Genomic DNA, 19,509 nt, shown 5'->3' with positions numbered 1-19,509 from the left:
TACCAGTTGGTATCAACGTTTGGAAGTTGAATAGGAAGTGTTTGAACAGTTATAAATTTTTGTGTGACCTAATTTCTCTTTATGCGCTTGCTGTGCCTAAGATTACTATTTGCAGTCACAGCATTTTTTACAGAGCTTTCATGATGATCTGTTTTTCGATCAAAGCCTTCTTGACTTTGTTGTAGTCTTCGTTTGGGATATCTGGATAAAGCATTGCCATTACGTTTGGGTTGAGCTTTCTTTTTTTCTTTTGTATTATGAGATTGTCTATTGTGCGACATAGTTCCAGACTTTGACTGTTCATTCATAATTGTCGTAGTCAGTAATTTACTAGGGGCGTAGTCTGAGGGTAATTTTTGCTTTTTATTGTTTTCAGCCTCATTATTTTTCTTTTTTACTACTTCATCATTTTGATTTATGGATTTACCCAGTTTGCGCCAATAAATGTTAATTGACTCGGGATCAGTGAATGCCTCAGCAGTTAACCAGCTGTCATCGTCTTTGCTATAGTTTTTCCAGCGTACGAGGTATTCTCTATTTCCAGGTTCGCCTCTATGATTGATGGTTGCCTCAATTTCGTACAATTCATCTTTTGGAATGATTTCATCCTGTGAAATAAGCTTTAATTCTTCTGGAGAATAATTTCGAGACATGAGCGTTTCGTCAACATCACGAAGTATATAAGCACCACCTTGTACTTGGCGTACAACACGATATGGACCTTTGTAAACCGGGGAGAGGCTATTGTACTGCTCTCTGTCACGCACCATTACGTAACTTCCTTCCGGGAATGTGGACTGACGATTTTTGCTGTCAGCTTTTTCCTTTTGCCTTTTGGTGTAAAGGTCGGTCCTATCCTGTATAGCAGGGAAGACAACTTGCGACATATAGTCGATTCTTTTCAGCAACTCATCGTGCGGCATGTACTCCTTCTTTTTTAATTCACCAGCATCATCCCTGTATTCAATGAAGTCATTTATGTTGCGAGCAAACATCAATGAAAAAGGTGTGGTCTGCAAGCGTGTGGAGATCTTATTGTTGATCATGAGCTGCACAGATGGAATGTAATGATGCCAATCTTCGGTGGCACCTTCAAGGAACTTTGCTAATATCTTTTTAGCAGATTGAACGTAACGTTCAGCAGCTCCATTTGCTGAGGGATGGTAAGGAGTAGTGTATCTTTTGTCGATACCCATTGCATTGAACAGATTCTCTAAAATTTCATTTTTGAATTCAGAGCCGTTATCGCTACATACAAAGTGTCTAGGATAGCCGAGTAAGGAAAATGTATCAACCATGGCACCTGCGACGGTTTTTGCCTTTTTGTCTACTAGGGGTTTCAATACGCAGAATCTGGTGCAAATGTCGACTAGAATCAACACGTATGTATACATGTTGCTACTGGATTGAAAAGGCCCAATTAAATCAAAAGCATAGGCATCCCCAGGAACATAAGCGTAGACAGGTCGATGAGGATTATAACCCTTTTTAGCAATATTGTACTTTTGACAGGTATTGCACTTGCTTACATAGTTTACTGCATCGGCTAATAAATTTGGCCAATGTAGGTTTTGGTTGTGGATTGATTTTACAATATGATCAGCTCCAAAATGTCCGAATTTATGGACTCCATCAAGAATCTCTTGTCGATCCTCATATGGTGGAGTGATATAATCCTTGTCACTGAATTTGGTAGGACTTTGGACATAGAACACTTTTCGGTTCTCTTTTTTCATTTTTAATTCATGTTCCTTTTTTAGATTTGGTTTGTAAGCAAGATTTTGGTGTTTTACTGTGCTGCTATTAGAATCACTCCCTGCCAGTTCTTTTTCAGGAGGAAAAAGACGTGAAAGAGCATCAGGTAAAACATTTTGTACACCGGGTATATGGACGATGTCAAAATCATAGGACAATAATGTGTCCATCCAACCCACCATCATGGGGTTGAGTTCATCGGACGTGAACAAGTATGTGAGTGCTCGATGATCAGAATATAAGGTAAAGTGATGACCATATAGAAATTTGTGAAACTTTTTCAAAGCAAACACAATAGCGAGGAGTTCACGTCGAGTGACAGAATAATTTCGTTCAGATTGGGATAAAGAGCGTGCCATGAAGCCGAGGTATTTGATGGTGGTAACAGTGAGTCCATCCGACTGTTTTTCGTCAAATTTCTGGAACAGAACTGCACCAACACCAGTGTTAGATGCATCAGTGGCAACGTAAAGAGACTTGGTAGGATCGTATGGACTCAAAACAACGTTGGAACATAATATGTCTTTGATGCTTTGAAAGTGAACTTGCAGTTCGCGTGTCCAATTGATATCATCTATGAACGCAACATTTCGTAACGCATCTAGAGGAGCGGTGAGTGTGGCAGCACAAGGGATGTGTGCACGAAAGTAATTGACAGTGCCCAGCCATTGCATCATTTCTCTGCCGGTCTTGGGACGGGGCCAGTCAGCAATATTGGTCAATTTACGTGGATCCAAGCTTTTCCCTTTTTCAGAAATGCAGAAACCCAACAGATGAACACTTCTTTTGCCAAAGTGACATTTCTGAGGATTGAGGATCATGTTATGTTGAGTGAGTCTATCAATGACTGCACTGACAGCTTGATAATGCTTCTCCATGGAATCACCTGTAGTGCCAATCACAATATCATCCACGTATACATGAACATTGGATAGATCACTGAGGATGAGGTTCATGATGCGCATGAAATGGCTAGAGACATGTTTTAATCCAAATGGTGCTGAACGAAACATGTATTGTTTGTTTCTGTGAGTAAAAGTGGTTTTGACCTGATCTGATTTACGAATGGGTAATCGATGGAATGCACTTTTGAGATCGAGTGAGGTGAAAATTGTAGAACCCGCAAGATCATGAAAAATGTCGTCAATCAACGGCAATGGATAGTTATCAGATTCCAATAGAGCATTGATTTTACGAGGATCAATACATGGTCTGTAATCAGTGGGATTACCATTCGCATCCTTTTTTGGAGCAAATGTGATTGGACTGTTCCATGGTGAGGATGGTGCACGTACAATGACACCGTTCTCGAGCCATGTTTTTACAGCCTCATCAAAGATTGGCATCATCTTATTTGCAATAGGATACTGCCGGACATGTGCATGTTTTCCATGAGAGGTGTCTAACTTCACTACTGCTTCTGGTAGATTACATAAGGAATGAACATCAATCTGCTGATTTTTATCAATGTGAGATTGCAGTGCTTTTAGTAAAGCTTCATGTTCATCTGGTGTGCCAGCATTGGAAACATTTGGAATGTATTCTGAGTCTTCAATAGAATCATCAAATTTGACTTTGTTATCATCCCAATTAGTGGCAACACCAACAAGGTGAATTCCTAAACTTGGTAAAATATCCCTTCCGAAAATAGCGTCTACTTTATCATGCATATTTAACACCTCAAATTCATGAGCTACAGTTTGCCCTTTGTATCCGACATTTAATTTATCGGTCACACCCAATCGTTTAACAGTTTTTTCTTTATCTGCTAACAGTAATGAACCATGAACTGGAATAATACGCAGTTTCAATTTATTAACAACATTTTTGCTTATGAAAGAAACATCTGCGCCTGTGTCGACGAGAGCTATTAATCTATGATTGTTCAATAAGAAAGGAGTGTGTAATGAGTAAGGGCTTTGAAGCATAGTAGGATGTGTCTCCTCTTTTGTTTTTAAACTATAGCAACGAATATTACCTTGCTTGTGCTTCTTTTTCTCCCGAATTTGTTTTAACGCTTTTTGAAACGGACTGATGATTTCATCATCATTTAAGAGGTCATTCATAACCTCATCCGCAGGATGTGTTTGCATGATCTCTGGTTCAGTAGCGGTCTGTTTCTCAACCTTCTCAATATTATGAACCGTTATACGTGAATCATTTGCATTATGAATTTTCTCTTCAAATGATCTACGCCTTTGGGAAAAATTACCAGTGTAGCTTTTGGGTGCATCTTTGCGTGCTCTAAAACCCGTATCTTTATTCAAGTAATGGTCACGACGTTTTTCCATTTCTCGACATTTGTCGAGGTGACCTGGGGTATATTTCTCCCCACAATAGCGACATTTAGGCGTGCTGTGTGCCGGCCTTTTATGGAAATTCCTTTCCCTATTCTTGTTTTCGGGAAAGTACCTCTGCTCGTCGCCATGAAACTTTCTTTTCGTTTCTATTTGCCTTGGTGCCTTCTTGTCGGCAGGCTTGAACTGAGATCGTTCCTGATTTTTCAAACCAGGGAAGATCTTCTTGCATTCTTCTATGAAATGCATCTTGTTGTTTTCTATGATTGTCTGGATTTTCGACAACGTATCATCTTCCAAGATGAAATCAGCATTCTTCTTGGCGCGTATTTCAGCCAGTCTTCTTTCCAAACAATCCTTGACAGGTGGAAGCAATGTGCCCAGGAAGTGCATCACTGCCAGCGGACTGTCCGCAAACTTGGCTTTGGTCAAAAGATCTATGTATCTGTCCACATACATGCTCAAGTACTCGCCGTTGGGCTGCTTGATTCTCATCAGCTTTTGACGATACTGCAAGTAGGTGAAGGACTCACCAAACTTGCCTATGAGAGCGGTCTTGGCACCTTCCCAATTGCTGTTCTTAAAATCAGCGACAGTCAGCTTATGTTGGAGCCAATTGATGCTCCTATCATCCTGGCCATTTTCAATGGACAACTGGAGATATCCTAGCCAGTTCTTGTCAATGTTGACACCATAATGTTTCACGATGGCCTCAAACTTCCTGATGAAGTCCTTTACTGTCTTAAAGGCATTGTCATTCTTCACATCATCAGGACTGACCTTGCTGGAAGAGTAATACTTAGGATTGTAAGCAGCACTGACCAACAGGCGAAAGGGAGGTATGACCTTGATGGGGACAGTAGGCTCAGACTCACGAGTATTGTTGGTATTGTTCCCAACCTTATTTATCTTTTGGCTAATTTCATTAGCGCTAACCTCAAGCTTGGTAATACGCTCCTCGTAATAATCCAAATCTTCCCTATACTCGCGTATTTGGATCTTAAGAGCCTTTCTTTTTGACTCATCTTCTTCAAGATCACGCTTCTCAACTAACTTGTCGAGCAAGTCAGCTGTCTCATCGTACTTACGATTAAAGCGTTTTAACTTCTCAGGGATGCTGCTCTTACTTTTCGAAACAGACTTAGAAGAACGCGAGGCGTTCTTTTTCTCACCACTAATGGCGTGGCGAGCGTTGTTCAGAGGTGCATCCTCCATGACAACGTCATCTTCAGCAGTGGACAGACTAATTGCGTCACCACGTACTAAGGACGATTCGTCCTTCTTTATGGAAAGAGAGTTAAGTCTCTCTCCTATAGCACCACTGACTGAGTCAGCAGGAGAAGGCGAACGAGAACGGGAACCAGTGACCATTTCCACGTAGGAAGGCGACCCAGGACGGTCAGAAAAGTTGTCCAGGCCAGGGGCCACAGGGGAAGCAGGACAAGAGGAAGCAACCTCAGAAACAACAGAGGACAAAGAGGAAACAGAAGAGATGGAAGCACGAGATGTGCGAGTGGGGCGGTTGTTGCGGGTGATGACGGCCATGTTATAAAGGTAATAGCAGTTGGAGTGGCTTATTGAAAAAAATATGATATTTGGTACTTATAATGTAAAAACAGTAAGAAGTCAATAGCTAACAACTACTATTTATTAAGTAAGAAAAAGGAGAGGAACTAATAATTTAGAATGAACCCTGGATTATATCGTCTGACTATTAATTGTATAGTCTGACGTAGGCTGGACTGAGATCAATAATAAAATAATAAATAAAGACATCATTAATGACCAAACACGACAGTCTTTAGTGAAGCAAATGCAAGTTCCTTACCCGACCATGGGCCAGCTGACCACCAAATCCCACTTTCTGACGGTAGCCATCCTCCTTTTGGACCTATTTATCCTTTTGTTTAGGATAGGGGGTTTTAGGTAAAAGTAGTATAACAACAAAGATAAAGAAATACTGTTAGAACTTGGTATCTCTTTATTAAGTTAAGATAACTAAGATTGAATATCATTAATTCTACATGTAAAAAGTGAGAGTATTTATAGACATGATACGGATAAAGAATTAGGACAGATTTATGATCAATTCGACAGAATAGATGATTACTATTTCTAATTATTAGTTTAGCCTGTTCCTAGCTTGTATTGTCAATTATGCTATTGGGATGGTTTCAGATAACTCTGGATGTAGGACTATTTAGGAGACGGTACGGATGAATATAAAATCCTCTAGTTCCGTGATTGGATATTATGGCTAATAATAATATCTCAGTTAGGATAAATGTTTGCGTGACTTAATGATGATCCGGTAAATAATTGTCATTCCTTATTCAACATGCTCATATTATCAATAAACTATATTACAACCACGCCATACATTTGACTGTGTGAAGTTAATATGAATAAAGCCTAATATAAAAATCTAATCAAAGTCTTTTATTGATCTGTGCTGGGAATAATGTTATAAATGATTCCAAAGTTATGTCAACATATTATTTAGGATCATATGAGATTCCTTTTACTAAAATAAAGTGACTATAATCTTATGTATCCTTAACACCTTTGTCTCGAGATGAACTTAAGGCCTTGTCCGAATATCTTAAAGAAAACCTTGCAAATGGTTTTATACGTCGCTCTTCCAGTCCTGCAGCTGCGCCTATATTGTTTGTCAAGAAAAAAGATGGCTCTCTACGTCTTTGTGTCGGTTACCGAGGTCTCAATAAAATCACAGTAAAAAACAGGTATCCTCTCCCACTGATAAACGAACTCATGGATCGCCTATCTTCCGCTAAAGTTTACACTAAGCTCGACATCCGTAACGCTTACCATCGTATACGCATTGCCAAAGGTGACGAATGGAAAACCGCATTTAGGACAAAGTATGGTCTATTTGAATACACCGTGATGCCTTTCGGTTTGACTAACGCTCCTGCTTCCTTCCAAAGTCTCATCAACGAAACACTTCGGGAGTTCTTGGATCGCTTTGTTGTCGTGTACTTGGACGACATCCTAATCTTTAGTGAAGAAACTGCAGAACACCAACACCACGTCAGCCTTGTCTTGGAAAAGCTACGAGAAGCTAAACTGTACGCTAAAGCTGAAAAATGCGAGTTTGATGTTGATCGAGTAGATTTTCTTGGGTTTACCATTAGTCCTACAGGTATATCCATGGATCAATCTAAGGTCTCCACGATCACAGCCTGGCCTACCCCAAAATCAGTCCACGATGTTCAAGTTTTTCTGGGATTTGCTAATTTTTACCGACGGTTCATCAAGGATTATTCAAAGCTCACCTTGCCTATCACCGCCCTCACCAAGAAAAACTGCATCTTCACTTGGTCATCCGATGCTGACGCTGCTTTCCAAGGGTTGAAACAGGCCTTCACCTCCGCACCTATTCTTCGCCACTTCGACCCTAACTCCCAAATAATTGTCGAAACAGATGCTTCTGATTCTGCTGTTGCGGGTATCCTTAGTCAATATGGTACTGACAACCTCCTTCATCCAGTTGCTTTCTACAGTCGCAAACTGACTATCAGTGAAGCCAACTACGACATCTATGATAAGGAGCTCCTAGCAATTGTCAACTGTTTCGAAACTTGGCGTCACTACTTACAAGGTGCTTCTCATCAAATCATTGTCTATACTGACCACAAGAATCTTGAATACTTCGCTTCTACAAAGTCATTGAACCGCCGACAGGCTCGCTGGTCCATCTTTATGAATTCATTTGACTTTGTTATTACTTATCGTCCTGGCACCAAGAACCCCAAAGCCGATGCCCTCACTCGTCGTTCCGACATGGCTTTTGAAGGGGGGGATAGCGCAAAGCAACCGATCCAGCAAATGTTTCGCCCTGAGCAATTAGCTCTCAATGCTACTTTTGAAGTTACCCCAAGCAACGATCTTTGCGACAAAATTATAGAACTCTCTAGATCAGATACAAAATTGTTAAAACTTATCGATCTGGTCAAATCACCAAGCACCATACCATGCAAGTTACGTAAAAGAATAAAGCGCTATGCAATTGATCCTGAATCAAATCTCCTTCTTTTTGACAATTTGATCTACGTGCCAGATAACAATGAACTAAAACTCGAATTACTTGCACTACATCACGATACATCGTTAGCAGGTCATTTTGGACAAGCAAAGACCTGTGAACTCCTTAGTCGTAACTACTATTGGCCAAACATGCGAAGATTTGTCAACCGCTATGTCTCGAATTGTCCTAGTTGTATTCGTGCAAAACCATCCAGACAAGAAACACAAGGCCAACTTAGACCTCTCGAAATTCCTAATACTCCATGGTCATCCATCAGTATGGACTTCATAGTAGGATTGCCTTTATCGCAAAATTGCGATACAATATGGGTGGTGGTAGATCGCTTAACCAAAATGGCCCACTTCATCCCATGCAAGGATAATATCACTGCTGAAGATCTCGCATCGCTGTTCATCAGGCACATCTTCCGCCTTCATGGATTACCTAATAGCATTGTTAGTGATCGTGGATCACTATTCACATCCAAATTCTGGAGATCCTTACTCTCATTACTGAAGATTGAATCAAAAATGTCAACAGCGTTTCATCCCCAAACTGATGGTCAAACAGAAAGGACTAATTCAATTTTGGAACAATACCTTCGCATGTATCTCAATTATCAGCAGGATGACTGGGTCCCGTTGTTGCCATTAGCAGAATTCAGTTACAATAACGCCAAACAAGCAAGTACTAAGGTTTCCCCCTTTCTCGCAAATTATGGCTTCCATCCCCGCTTCTCATTTTTACATAAGGGCGCCAATCCAGGTATCGCAGCAACAAGCGAGAATCTGTGCATTACACTTCAAAACCTTCATAAGGATCTTCAAAATGAACTCGTACTGGCCCAAAAGCAACAAGCTACGTATTACAATGAGCACCATCGACCGACTCCAGACTATAAAGTTGGGGAATATGTCTATCTATCTGGCAGAAATATTAGAACTTTACGTCCCTCAGAGAAACTAGACTACAAGAGGTTGGGTCCTTTCAAGATCTTGAATAAAGTAGGATCGCACGCTTACAAATTGGAACTCCCACATTCAATGAAAATACAGTGGGTCAAAATACCTCACAAACGTATGATGATTTTTACTTATTTTTGATGTAATTCCATGAGAAATTGGCTCAATCATTTCAAATTTGAAATATAAAGTCATCCATATGTACACTACTGTGTACCAAAATTTTAAACTCAGATCATTAGCTGAGATCTATTAGGAGACAGATACTTAACCTCGGTCTATTTGTGAGGTATTTTGACTTTATTAATATCTAGTTGATCCGCCCTTTTCAGCAATGACATCTTGTATTCTTTCTGGCATACTGTCAATATACTTTAAGCACTGATCTTTTGTAAATGAATTCCACTCTTTTTCCACTCTTTGCCACAGTTCATGTATACTTTTTGCTCTATTTTCGTACATACTTAGCTTCAGCTTAAGATGGTGCCATATATGCTCGATTGGATTCAAATCAGGACTTTGGGATGGCCAGTCATCAATATAACACATACTGTTATCTTCCATATACTGTTTTGTAGACTTTGATCGGTATTTTGGGTCGTTGTCATGCTGAAAAATGGATGATTTCCAATCTAGGCCATAGTACCCGAGCGTGTCTTTAAGGCTTGTGCCAAAGATTTCTTGGTACAGTGACCCACAAAATTGTCCCAATGTTTCGTAATTTTCTCTTCTAGAGCTTGTAGAACCATAGTTATTAAGCTAATGTACACCTTGTTGTATATCATTCAATAGCCAAAGTCATGTATAAGCAAAAGGTGTGACGCAAATTCAGATTAAAACAGCGCCAACGGAGATAGAGGAGCTAAACAACAAGCGGTGCATTGGGACAATTTTGTGGCACTTTTGAAAAAAAACGAAAAGCGATGAAATATCGACCTACAAGTTGTACAGATGTACCAAACTGTTTACAAATGCACATCGTATGACTCTAAGTTGATCTTTACTCATTGCTGAAGTTTTAATCTCCTATTGATTTATTACTCGCCCATTCTATCTCAACATGAAACAAATCTCTCAAGATACAGTTGTTCGAGCAATTTCGTTACTTAAACAAGGTAAGTCGGTTCGGGAAGTGGAAGGTGTTACTGGCCTAAGTAAGAGTACTGTTGGGAGGCTCCGAAAAACCCATTGCGTTGGACTTGAAAAGCCAAAAGCTGGTCGGCCCAAGGTGCTATCTGCGGCTGATGAGCGTTATTGTGTGCGCCAAGTGACCAAAAACCGCATGTCTAGCGCAACAAAGGTGGCTAAGGAGCTAGGAAAAGACACCGGAAGAAAAGTAAGTGCTGAAACCGTGTGCAGAACCCTTCGCAAGGCCGGTCTTGGTGCGATTGAGAAGCCAAAGAAGCCTTTGCTTAGTGCTAAAAACATCCGTAAGAGGTTTTTGGTGTATGGCTCACAAGGATTGGACAATAGATGATTGGAAACGTGTTGTTTGGTCGGATGAGACAAAAATCAACATATTCAATTCGGATGGACGCACCTGGACTTGGATTCGATAAGGAGAAAGCCTAAAATCGCATCATGTGAAGATGACTGTAAAACACGGTGGAGGCAATATCATGCTGTGGAGTGCCATTACTTACGCTGGAGTTGATTGGATGTGCAAAATCAATGGTAACATGGATAGAACATTGTACAAAGAGATTTTGGAGGATGAACTGGAGCGTACAATTGAGTATGGAACCAATAAGCTAGGGCTAGAAAGACGTCAGGTGATCTTCCAGCATGACAATGATCCCAAACATACGACTAAATTAGTAAAAGAATACCTTAAAGAGCAATCCTACAACATCCTGGAGTGGCCTGCACAGTCCCCTGACTTGAATCCAATTGAAAATATGTGGTCATTGTTAAAGAGAAGGCTAAATGATTATGAAACAGCACCAAAAGGCATGAATGAATTATACGAACGAATAACTAAAGTTTGGTATGACTTAATGAAGCCGGAAGAGTGTCAAAAGGTTATAGAAACAATGCCTAAGCGTATAAAACAATGTATCAAGAACAAAGGACGCTGGACTGACTATTAATATCAGATAAATAAACCATTTTGTTTCTTTTCAAAAGTGCCACAAAATTGTCCCAATGCACCGCTTGTTGTTTAGCTCCTCTATCTCCGTTGGCGCTGTTTTAATCTGAATTTGCGTCACACCTTTTGCTTATACATGACTTTGGCTATTGAATGATATACAACAAGGTGTACATTAGCTTAATAACTATGGTTCTACAAGCTCTAGAAGAGAAAATTACGAAACATTGGGACAATTTTGTGGGTCACTGTATACGTCTGAATTCATGATGCCATCATATACCTGACATGCATACCCAGGTCCCTCACTGGTTATACAGCCCCACAACATGATACCACCACCACCATGCTTCACTGTAACTTCAATGTGATGAGGCCGAAGACGGTCTCCTTTACGCTTCCAGTAGTATATACAGCCATCCGAGCCCCAAATATTAATTTTGGCTTCATCCGAGAAGATGACACGTCGCCAGTTGTGAATGGTCCAATACTGATGCTTTTTAGCCCAAGCTAATCGAGCTTTCTTGTGCTGTGCAGTGAGTAAAGGCTTCTTCTTTTTTATCTCAGCAAAAATCTCAACAGAATGCAAAACGTTAATAGCGCATTGGTACGACATAGAATAGCCCAACTCTTCCAACTTCAGGTGGACCTCCTTGGCAGTCCTTAATGAGCCGTTTAGGACCTCTCGCTTGATTAGACGACGAGCGATGTCGCTTACAAGATGCTGTTTGCCATCTTTCTTGCGAATCCGGTTAGGCATCCACTTATTTGCATGGTTGATAACAGTGTTTTGATGCACTCCAAACCTTTTTGCAACAACATCAGTCAATACATCATGCTCTATTGCTGATTTGATGCCCATTTGAGTTTCGTATGCTAAGGATTTGGGCATTTTTGCAGATGGATAGATGATGCAGTAGATAGAAATTTACTTACGGATTAGCGAAAGAAAGAATAATCAATTCTTTTCCAAAATTTAAATTTTATGTTCCGGGATGACTGCGCTATCCGGAAAATGTCTAAAACTTGCCGGAACATTGTTTAGAATGACTTATGGCGGAGAAAAGAAATAACTGATGGAAGTCAAAATACTTCACAAATAGACCGCCTCCAGTTCATCGTTACTTATTCGCTCAGTTTTCAATTTCCGTCGTCGGAATTTTATAACAGCATACACAACGTATTGGATAACATCTGTGCAAAATTTGAGAAAGATACAAAAGTTATTGAGTAATCCAGAAGACTATAACATCAAAAAGTGCTGAGGTTTGTGAGGTATTTTGACCCACTGTACATCCAGTTTTCCATGTCAACCTCTTGACTCCAAAAAAGCTGTCTCATCTACCTGATATTACTGGTCGTGTGGTACCTCCAAGGCCCCCAATTGAAGTCGAAGGTGAAGAGCAATACGAAGTGGACTTTATAAAAGATAGTCGAAGGAATCGTGGTCAGGTACAATATTTGGTAAAATGGAAAGGCTATGAAAACCCAACAGAAGATACTTGGGAGCCGACAGAAAATCTGACAAACTGCCTTGACGTCATACGTGACTTTCATCGTACCTATCCAAACAAACCATGTGGCCATCAAAATTTACTTCCTTCCTCTCTTACTTCTCAGCATGTTGAAAATCCAACACCATTACGCCGATCTTGTAGAACGCGATCACAAAGGAGGAGGTAATGTCATGACATTATCGGCCCTTAGGGCACATTCTTTTTAATTATAAACAAAACCCTCAATTTAATAAGAATCATATTCCACATTCCTCATAATAGTATAAATACCCATAATCTTTTATTTAAATAAACATCAGTCAATTATCAAGTATTATTCTCTTTATTAGACTGTCTGTCTATTCCTGTCTTTACTTATCTTTGTCTCGTTCTTACTTATCAACTATCGTAAGTCCTATTTGCAGTTCACACCTTCAAGCCCTTAACGCCACCTTCTCTTGTCCTCTTGTAGTTGTCTATCCAAGCTTCTTAGTTCCTGTCCGGTTCTTTCTCTCTCTCTCTCCTCTCTGGCTTGACAAAACAACTTCATTACAAAGAGTAATAAATTGAATATAAGTTCGCTTGTAATAAGTGACCGCCAGATCTTGTTAAGTAGATCAAACTGTTTTGAGTAAAGTAAAATAAAAAGATAATATAATAGGGATTACAATGAAGTGTATATGCTTCAAGGGACTTCTTGTTCTTGATGTTAAGTAAAATAAAAGAAAAATAAAAGAAATTTACTTTGAATGATATTTATTTGAAATAATCAAAAAGTAATATGAAGTAAGTAGAAACAAGGTTATGTAGAAACAAAAGTAAGTAAGAACAAAAGTAAGTAAAAAGCATAAGAAATATTGAAGTTATTTATATGTTTTTGGTTTTTCTGATTATATGCTGTTTTTGATGATTTTATGGATATTCTATATTTTTTTGTATTTTTCTGGATTTATCTGTATTCATACGTATTTGTTTGTATGTTCCTGGATTTAAACTAATTGGAGAGAGAAAAGTCGAATGCTGCCAAAGTTTGCTGCATTGTGTTACAATAAAAATTGGCGTGGCTTATTGTTTGTGTTGTTTGACATTGTAACTTGTTAGTACTTGGGACTTGGCTTGTGTTAAAGTGATGTAGATTTGTTTAAATTGAGGTTTGAAGTCTTGAATGACTTGAGTTTAGGTAACTTGATTGAACGTTTAACAGTTCTTTAGAGTAAATTGTCTTTGAGTAGTGACCACCAGATCTTTTTAGATCAATAAGGTTAAGAATAAGATTGTTTGATAAACGATAAAAATAAAAGGGATCTTTCTTGATTTGTGATAACTCGGGTATCAGATCAGAAAGAAGAAGTAAAAATAAAAAGAAAAGAAAAGGTAATTGTGACCCAATAAGAAAAGATTGCTTTTTAAGCGCAAGAGGATTTGATTTATTGAATTTATTGGATAATGTTATTTTGTTTAAAATTATTCATCTTATTTATTGTTATTTTAAAGGTTGGCTTGTAAGTTTGAGTGTTAAATTGGGTAAAGTTTGCTTGTAAAGCTTGATTTAAGGTTGTGATTGCCTTGTAAGTTGTTGTTTTGTATGGAATTTAAGCAGATGCTTGATAAGTAGTGACCACCAGATCTTATGTGTAAGATCAATACGATGTTTCTTGATAAAAGTTAAAGTAGAGTAAAAAGTTTAGGTAAACAGGGACTTTCTTGTTAAAGTTTGTTAATTATTGAGTAGAAATATATGATTTATTTAAACTGACTAACATTTTCTTTACAAAAAGATGGGATATATATATATGAATATTTTCTTTTTTTCTTTTTAGCTTTTCTTATTTTTTTTTTGACTTTTTTCATTTTTCAACTTTTTTCAATTTTCGACTTTTTTCATATTTTGACTTCTTTCACTTTTGCTTCGTGTGACCTCTTTATTCACTTCTATTGTCACATTATATAAAAATTGGCGTGGCTTATTGTTTGTGTTGTTTGACATCTATGTCGAACGACATCAATGTCGCTGGACATCAAAATTATTCTTGTGATCAGCATTGTTCTCTTGATCTAAAATTTCATCATTTGTGTTACAACAACATAATCCAAAAGAAGAATGAAACATACGACAACACATTTCAAGACAAAGTAAAAATATTGCGTCGCCTGCAGGATTCGAACCTGCGCGTCCAAAGGACAATGGCTTAGCAGGCCACCGCGTTAACCACTCCGCCAAAGCGACGTCGTTATTTTGATATGTGCTATGTTTATCAGGTCTACCTCTTTTTCCAAATGAAACACCGATGGGTCCGGGAGAAGATGACCGGAATAGACTAGAGTATGGACCGGAAGGTTATTTGACCCTGAGTGGTGGTCGTGCTGAGACTGAAATGAAGGTGGAAGTTAAGGGTCCTAAAGAGGGTCCTTATCCTAATGCTTGATCAGTCGCTAATGAAGATGGTAATGGTGGCCTTATGTATTTTTGAAGAATAATGGTGGTCCCATTAAATTGTAGATGTATAACGGAGTGGCTAGCAGCCAATGAAAAGTACAGTGACTCCCAAAACTGTCCCAATGTTTTGTAATTTTGTCTTTTACCGTCAATTGTGCGATTACTGATTGCGTAAAGTATGCCTTGTTGTACCTCATTTGAAAGCTGTGGCGGTGTAGATGTACGTGGTACAGACTGCTTCTCAAGTTATGTAACACAGACGGAGATCATGAATGTAAAAAATGACCGGTGCATTGGGACAGTTTTGGGAGCATATTGAAAAAATCACAATTTCTTTATTTATTTATTATTGTTTAGGATAGGGGGTTTTAGGTAAAAGTAGTATAACAACAAAGATAAAGAAATACTGTTAGAACTTGGTATCTCTTTATTAAGTTAAGATAACTAAGATTGAATATGATTAATTCTACATGTAAAAAGTGAGAGTATTTATTGTTGTATAATGGTTTAAATAATAAAGGAAAAGGTAAAAACAAAGATCAAGAAACAGTTTGGGTACTTTTTGAGACTGATCTTTATTTCAGTTTAAGTTAAAGTAAAAATTATTCTAATTGAAGGTAGGTATTTATATCTTATTGAGTGAGTGGCTTGATATCTTCTATTGTTATCGTTCTTCTAATATTCAGGTACTTTAGCAAGTGTTATCTATAATTATGATTATGAAAACTTTTCATTTGTTCTTTTGTATGTCTGTCATAGATTATCTTTTATTCTGGGAATTCCTCACTGAATTGAATAACGTTATTTTACGCGTTATTTCAATTATGTGAAAGATTAGCAATATTCCTGACATTGGATTGGATTTGGTTATTTTAGTTGATACTTCTTCTTATCAAAGAACTCTCATGAATACAATACATATTCTAAAAGAACATGTTTAATTGGAATTGATTGTATGATCTTATTTAAATAAACTTATATTTTATTTTATTTTAATTATGATCTTGTATTAAGACTTATATTTATTAATGTCAACTACAATCAGTTACTGTTCTACAACATAATCCCCTCCCAGGTATGATTAATACCGTTTAGATCTTTTACGTCTACCTTGGCTCTTATTCTTCTCATCAATTGTTGTGGAAGAGTAGCTGGTTTCTTTTAAGTCTATTGATATTTTACGTTTACTTGACTGAGGATTAGATTCCTTATTTGTATTGTTTGATTTTTCTTTTTTATCAAGAATTTTATATTTTGTTTTAATGTCTTCAGGTACAATACCAATTCTTTGCCAATATTCAGTTATGAATTTAAGGTCTGCAAAGTGAGATGCAGGTTCCCAGGTATCTTCACTCTCATCATAACCTTTCCATCTACACTTATAAATATATTTTCCTTTAACTTTTTTATGTGCTAAGATGGCTTCAACTTGATAGAATTTATTTGAGGATATTACTTCATCCTGTGATATCATCTTGAGTGCGGATGGTGGGTAGTTTTTAGGTAATAAATCTCCTTTTTCATCTTCAAGCACATATGATCCACCTTGGGTGATCCTTTTAACTTTATAAGGTCCCTCATATGGAGCATCAAGCTTATTTGTTTTATAATTTACTGTTACCATTACATAACTATTTTCGGGGATTGATACAAGTTTATGTGACGCATCAAATTTTTCCTTTTGTTTGTTTGTTATTATTTTTGTTCTTTCGTATATAGCAGGAAATACAATTTCTGTCATCTTTTTTATATTTTTTAAAAGTTCTGTATTTAATTCTTCCTTAGTTGCTTCATTTTTTTCCTGACTGAAATCTTCAAAGTCATTTGGATTACGACCGAACATTAAAGTGAAGGGTGGCGTCTTAGTACGTTCATTATATTTACTATTTAGGTAGAGTTGTGTAGAGGGAACATATAAATCCCAGTCTGCTTTAGCACCTTCGACTTGTTTCTTTATGGCTTTTACAGCACTTTGCACCCAACGTTCACTTACACCATTAGCTCTGGGATGGTAACTAGATATAAGTCTATGATCATAACCAGCATTTTCAGCAAGTAATTGCATAAGCTCATTTACAAATTCACCACCATTATCAGATTGGAGTACACGAGGAAAACCATAATTAGAGAATACATCGATTAATGTCTTTACAATCGTCATAGACTGTTTATCAGGGATAGGTTTCAATATGCAGTAACGAGTAGCAATGTCAACCATAATCAGTAAGTAATTGTTGCCATTCAAGGAAGTTTTCATGGGACCAGCTAAGTCGATACCCCAACTATCACCAGGTAATGTTGCTGTTATAGGTCTTAAAGGGTTATAACCTTTTTTGATTATGTTAAATTGTTGACAGGGTACACAACTTTTTACTAATTCTACTGCTTCTTCTTTTAGATTATTCCAGTAGATACCTTTACGTTTTAAAGCATGATAGATTGCATCAGAACCAAAATGTCCTTTTAGATGCTCTTTAAGAAGAAGTTCTTTACGTTCTTCTGAATCCGCTGGCGTTATGTATTCACCGTCATTAATACTAGGTAATTTTATAGCTGTTCTGTTAAGCAGACGAGCATTATCCCCTCCCAGTTCATTGACAGGATTCTCAATTTCATAGAGACGAGAAAGTGTATCAGGTAAGATGTTATCTATTCCTGGCAGATGAACGACGTTAAAGTCATACTTTAATAAAGTATCCAGCCAATTTATCAGCATTACGTTTGCTATTTTTTGCGTGTGAAGATAGGTTAATGCTTTATGATCCGTATATAGAGTGAAGTGATTACCCCAGAGATATTTATGGAACTTTTTTAATGCATAGACTACTGCCAATAATTCACGCTTAGTAGCTGAATAGTTGCGTTCACTTTTAGAGAGACTTTTCGCCATCATGGAAATATATTTCATTTTTCCATCAATCACTTGATATAGAACGACACCCACACCAACGTTAGAAGCATCAGTGGCAACACAGAAAGGTCGATTTAAATCGGGATAGGCTAAAATGGTTCCTTCCAAAAGTACCTTTTTAAGATTATCAAAGCATGTTTGATGTTTACTGTTCCATATTTTTTCAAGTGATTTTTCATTCCTCAATGCATCTAGCGGAGCCAAGAGTGTGGACGCTTTAGGGATAAGAGGTCGGAAGTAATTTATGAGACCACAATATCTCATGATATCCTTTCCTGTTTTAGGTACAGGGAAATCTTGTACATTAGCAACTTTACGAACGTCAAGAGATACACCTTTAGGCGATATTCTAAAACCAAGTAAATTAATCTTATTTTGAAAGAATTTACATTTATCAGGATTTAATTTGAGATTTACTTTGGTCAGCTTATTTATTACTGCTTTTAAATGTAGTTTATGTTCTTCAATTGAAGTAGATGCGACTATTATATCATCGATAAAGCATCTAGCAAAAGGCATATTCTCAAGTACTATACTCATTGTTCTTTGCATCACACTAGATATGTGTTTCAAACCAAATGGAGTACCAATTGGCACGTATTGTACATTATTCCATGAGAAAGCTAATTTATGAGCATGATCCTCTCGCAGCCTTAAAGAGTTAAATGCGGATTTAAGATCCAGAGTTGAATATACTGAAGCTCCTTTTAGTTCTTCAAAGAGTTCAGATATTTTTGGTAAAGGCATTCGGTCAATAGAAGATAAAAGAGCATTAATATGTCTAGGGTCATGGCATACACGGTAACCAGTCATTTCTCCCTTGGCATTTGTCTTCTTTACTACAGTTAGAGCCGAATTCCATTCAGTGTTAGCAGGAGCACGTTTTATGACACCATTTTCCAGCCATTCATTAATCTGATCCTGTACTACTTGATGATACACTAAAGCGATCGGGTAAGGACTTCGATAAGATGTTACGTTTTCTGGAGTTTCAATTGAGACAACAGATTCTGGGATTGTACAAAAAGAACCTCTAGGTATGCCTTGATTTAATTGAATCAATGGTTTAATATCATTTATAGCAGATTGAAATTGTTCAGGAGTTCCTGCAGGGCAGTCTTCAAGTTCTGACATTTCCTTATCTACTTCTTCTAAGAGCTCACTATTGTCACTATATTTAGATTGTGCAGCTTCAATATTGTCTACTTCATCAGTATCCCATTTATATGGTAAACCAGTAAGACCAATACCAAGCTTAGTCATGAAATCTGTACCTATACTCATATCATGATCATTTGTTAAATTCATTACTTCGAAGTTATGAGTATAATTTTTTTCATTACATTTGATGTTTAATTCAATTGTACCAATTCGTGTAATTGTCGATTTAGAATCAGCCAACTTTATGACATCTTTTTCCTTAGATGGAACAATAGGAAAATTATGTTCTAGACAAAACTTTTTATTAATTGACGAAAAATTTGCACCTGTATCTAAGATAGTCATTGCTTTTA

The 19,509-nt window shown here is 37.6% G+C and overlaps 5 protein-coding genes and 1 non-coding gene across 6 annotated transcripts; 2 read left to right on the top strand and 4 right to left on the bottom strand.

Annotated features, from left to right (window-relative positions):
- Positions 1–127: 127 nt before the first annotated feature.
- RO3G_02959 (uncharacterized protein) lies at positions 128–5,597 on the bottom strand (the record flags this gene model as incomplete). Its single annotated transcript, XM_067657550.1, has 3 exons — positions 128–267; positions 428–3,622; positions 3,734–5,597. The coding sequence occupies 3 exons, from the start codon at positions 5,595–5,597 to the stop codon at positions 128–130; spliced, it is 5,199 nt and encodes a 1,732-aa protein (XP_067513651.1).
- Positions 5,598–6,824: 1,227 nt separating this feature from the next.
- On the top strand, positions 6,825–9,203 carry RO3G_02958 (uncharacterized protein; the record flags this gene model as incomplete). The annotated part of the gene is made up of 1 exon (XM_067657549.1): positions 6,825–9,203. One exon carries the CDS (start codon positions 6,825–6,827, stop codon positions 9,201–9,203), a length of 2,379 nt encoding a protein of 792 aa, XP_067513650.1.
- Positions 9,204–10,344: 1,141 nt separating this feature from the next.
- Positions 10,345–10,539, top strand: RO3G_02957 (transposase; the record flags this gene model as incomplete). Its single annotated transcript, XM_067657548.1, has 1 exon — positions 10,345–10,539. One exon carries the CDS (start codon positions 10,345–10,347, stop codon positions 10,537–10,539), a length of 195 nt encoding a protein of 64 aa, XP_067513649.1.
- Positions 10,540–11,281: 742 nt separating this feature from the next.
- RO3G_02956 (uncharacterized protein) lies at positions 11,282–12,043 on the bottom strand (the record flags this gene model as incomplete). The annotated part of the gene is made up of 2 exons (XM_067657547.1): positions 11,282–11,297; positions 11,448–12,043. The coding sequence occupies 2 exons, from the start codon at positions 12,041–12,043 to the stop codon at positions 11,282–11,284; spliced, it is 612 nt and encodes a 203-aa protein (XP_067513648.1).
- A 2,749-nt stretch (positions 12,044–14,792) lies between these two features.
- On the bottom strand, positions 14,793–14,874 carry RO3G_19028. Its single transcript has one exon. It is a non-coding gene; the product is annotated as a tRNA-Ser (tRNA).
- A 1,291-nt stretch (positions 14,875–16,165) lies between these two features.
- RO3G_02955 (uncharacterized protein) lies at positions 16,166–19,279 on the bottom strand (the record flags this gene model as incomplete). The annotated part of the gene is made up of 1 exon (XM_067657546.1): positions 16,166–19,279. The coding sequence occupies one exon, from the start codon at positions 19,277–19,279 to the stop codon at positions 16,166–16,168; it is 3,114 nt and encodes a 1,037-aa protein (XP_067513647.1).
- Between the last annotated feature and the right edge of the window lie 230 nt (positions 19,280–19,509).

This window comes from Rhizopus delemar, genomic scaffold (genome assembly GCF_000149305.1).
Source record: "Rhizopus delemar RA 99-880 supercont3.2 genomic scaffold, whole genome shotgun sequence".
NCBI classification, from domain to species: Eukaryota; Fungi; Mucoromycota; class Mucoromycetes; order Mucorales; family Rhizopodaceae; genus Rhizopus; species Rhizopus delemar.
Note: the sequence above shows the minus strand (reverse complement) of the source record. Positions and strands in the feature narration are given on the sequence as shown.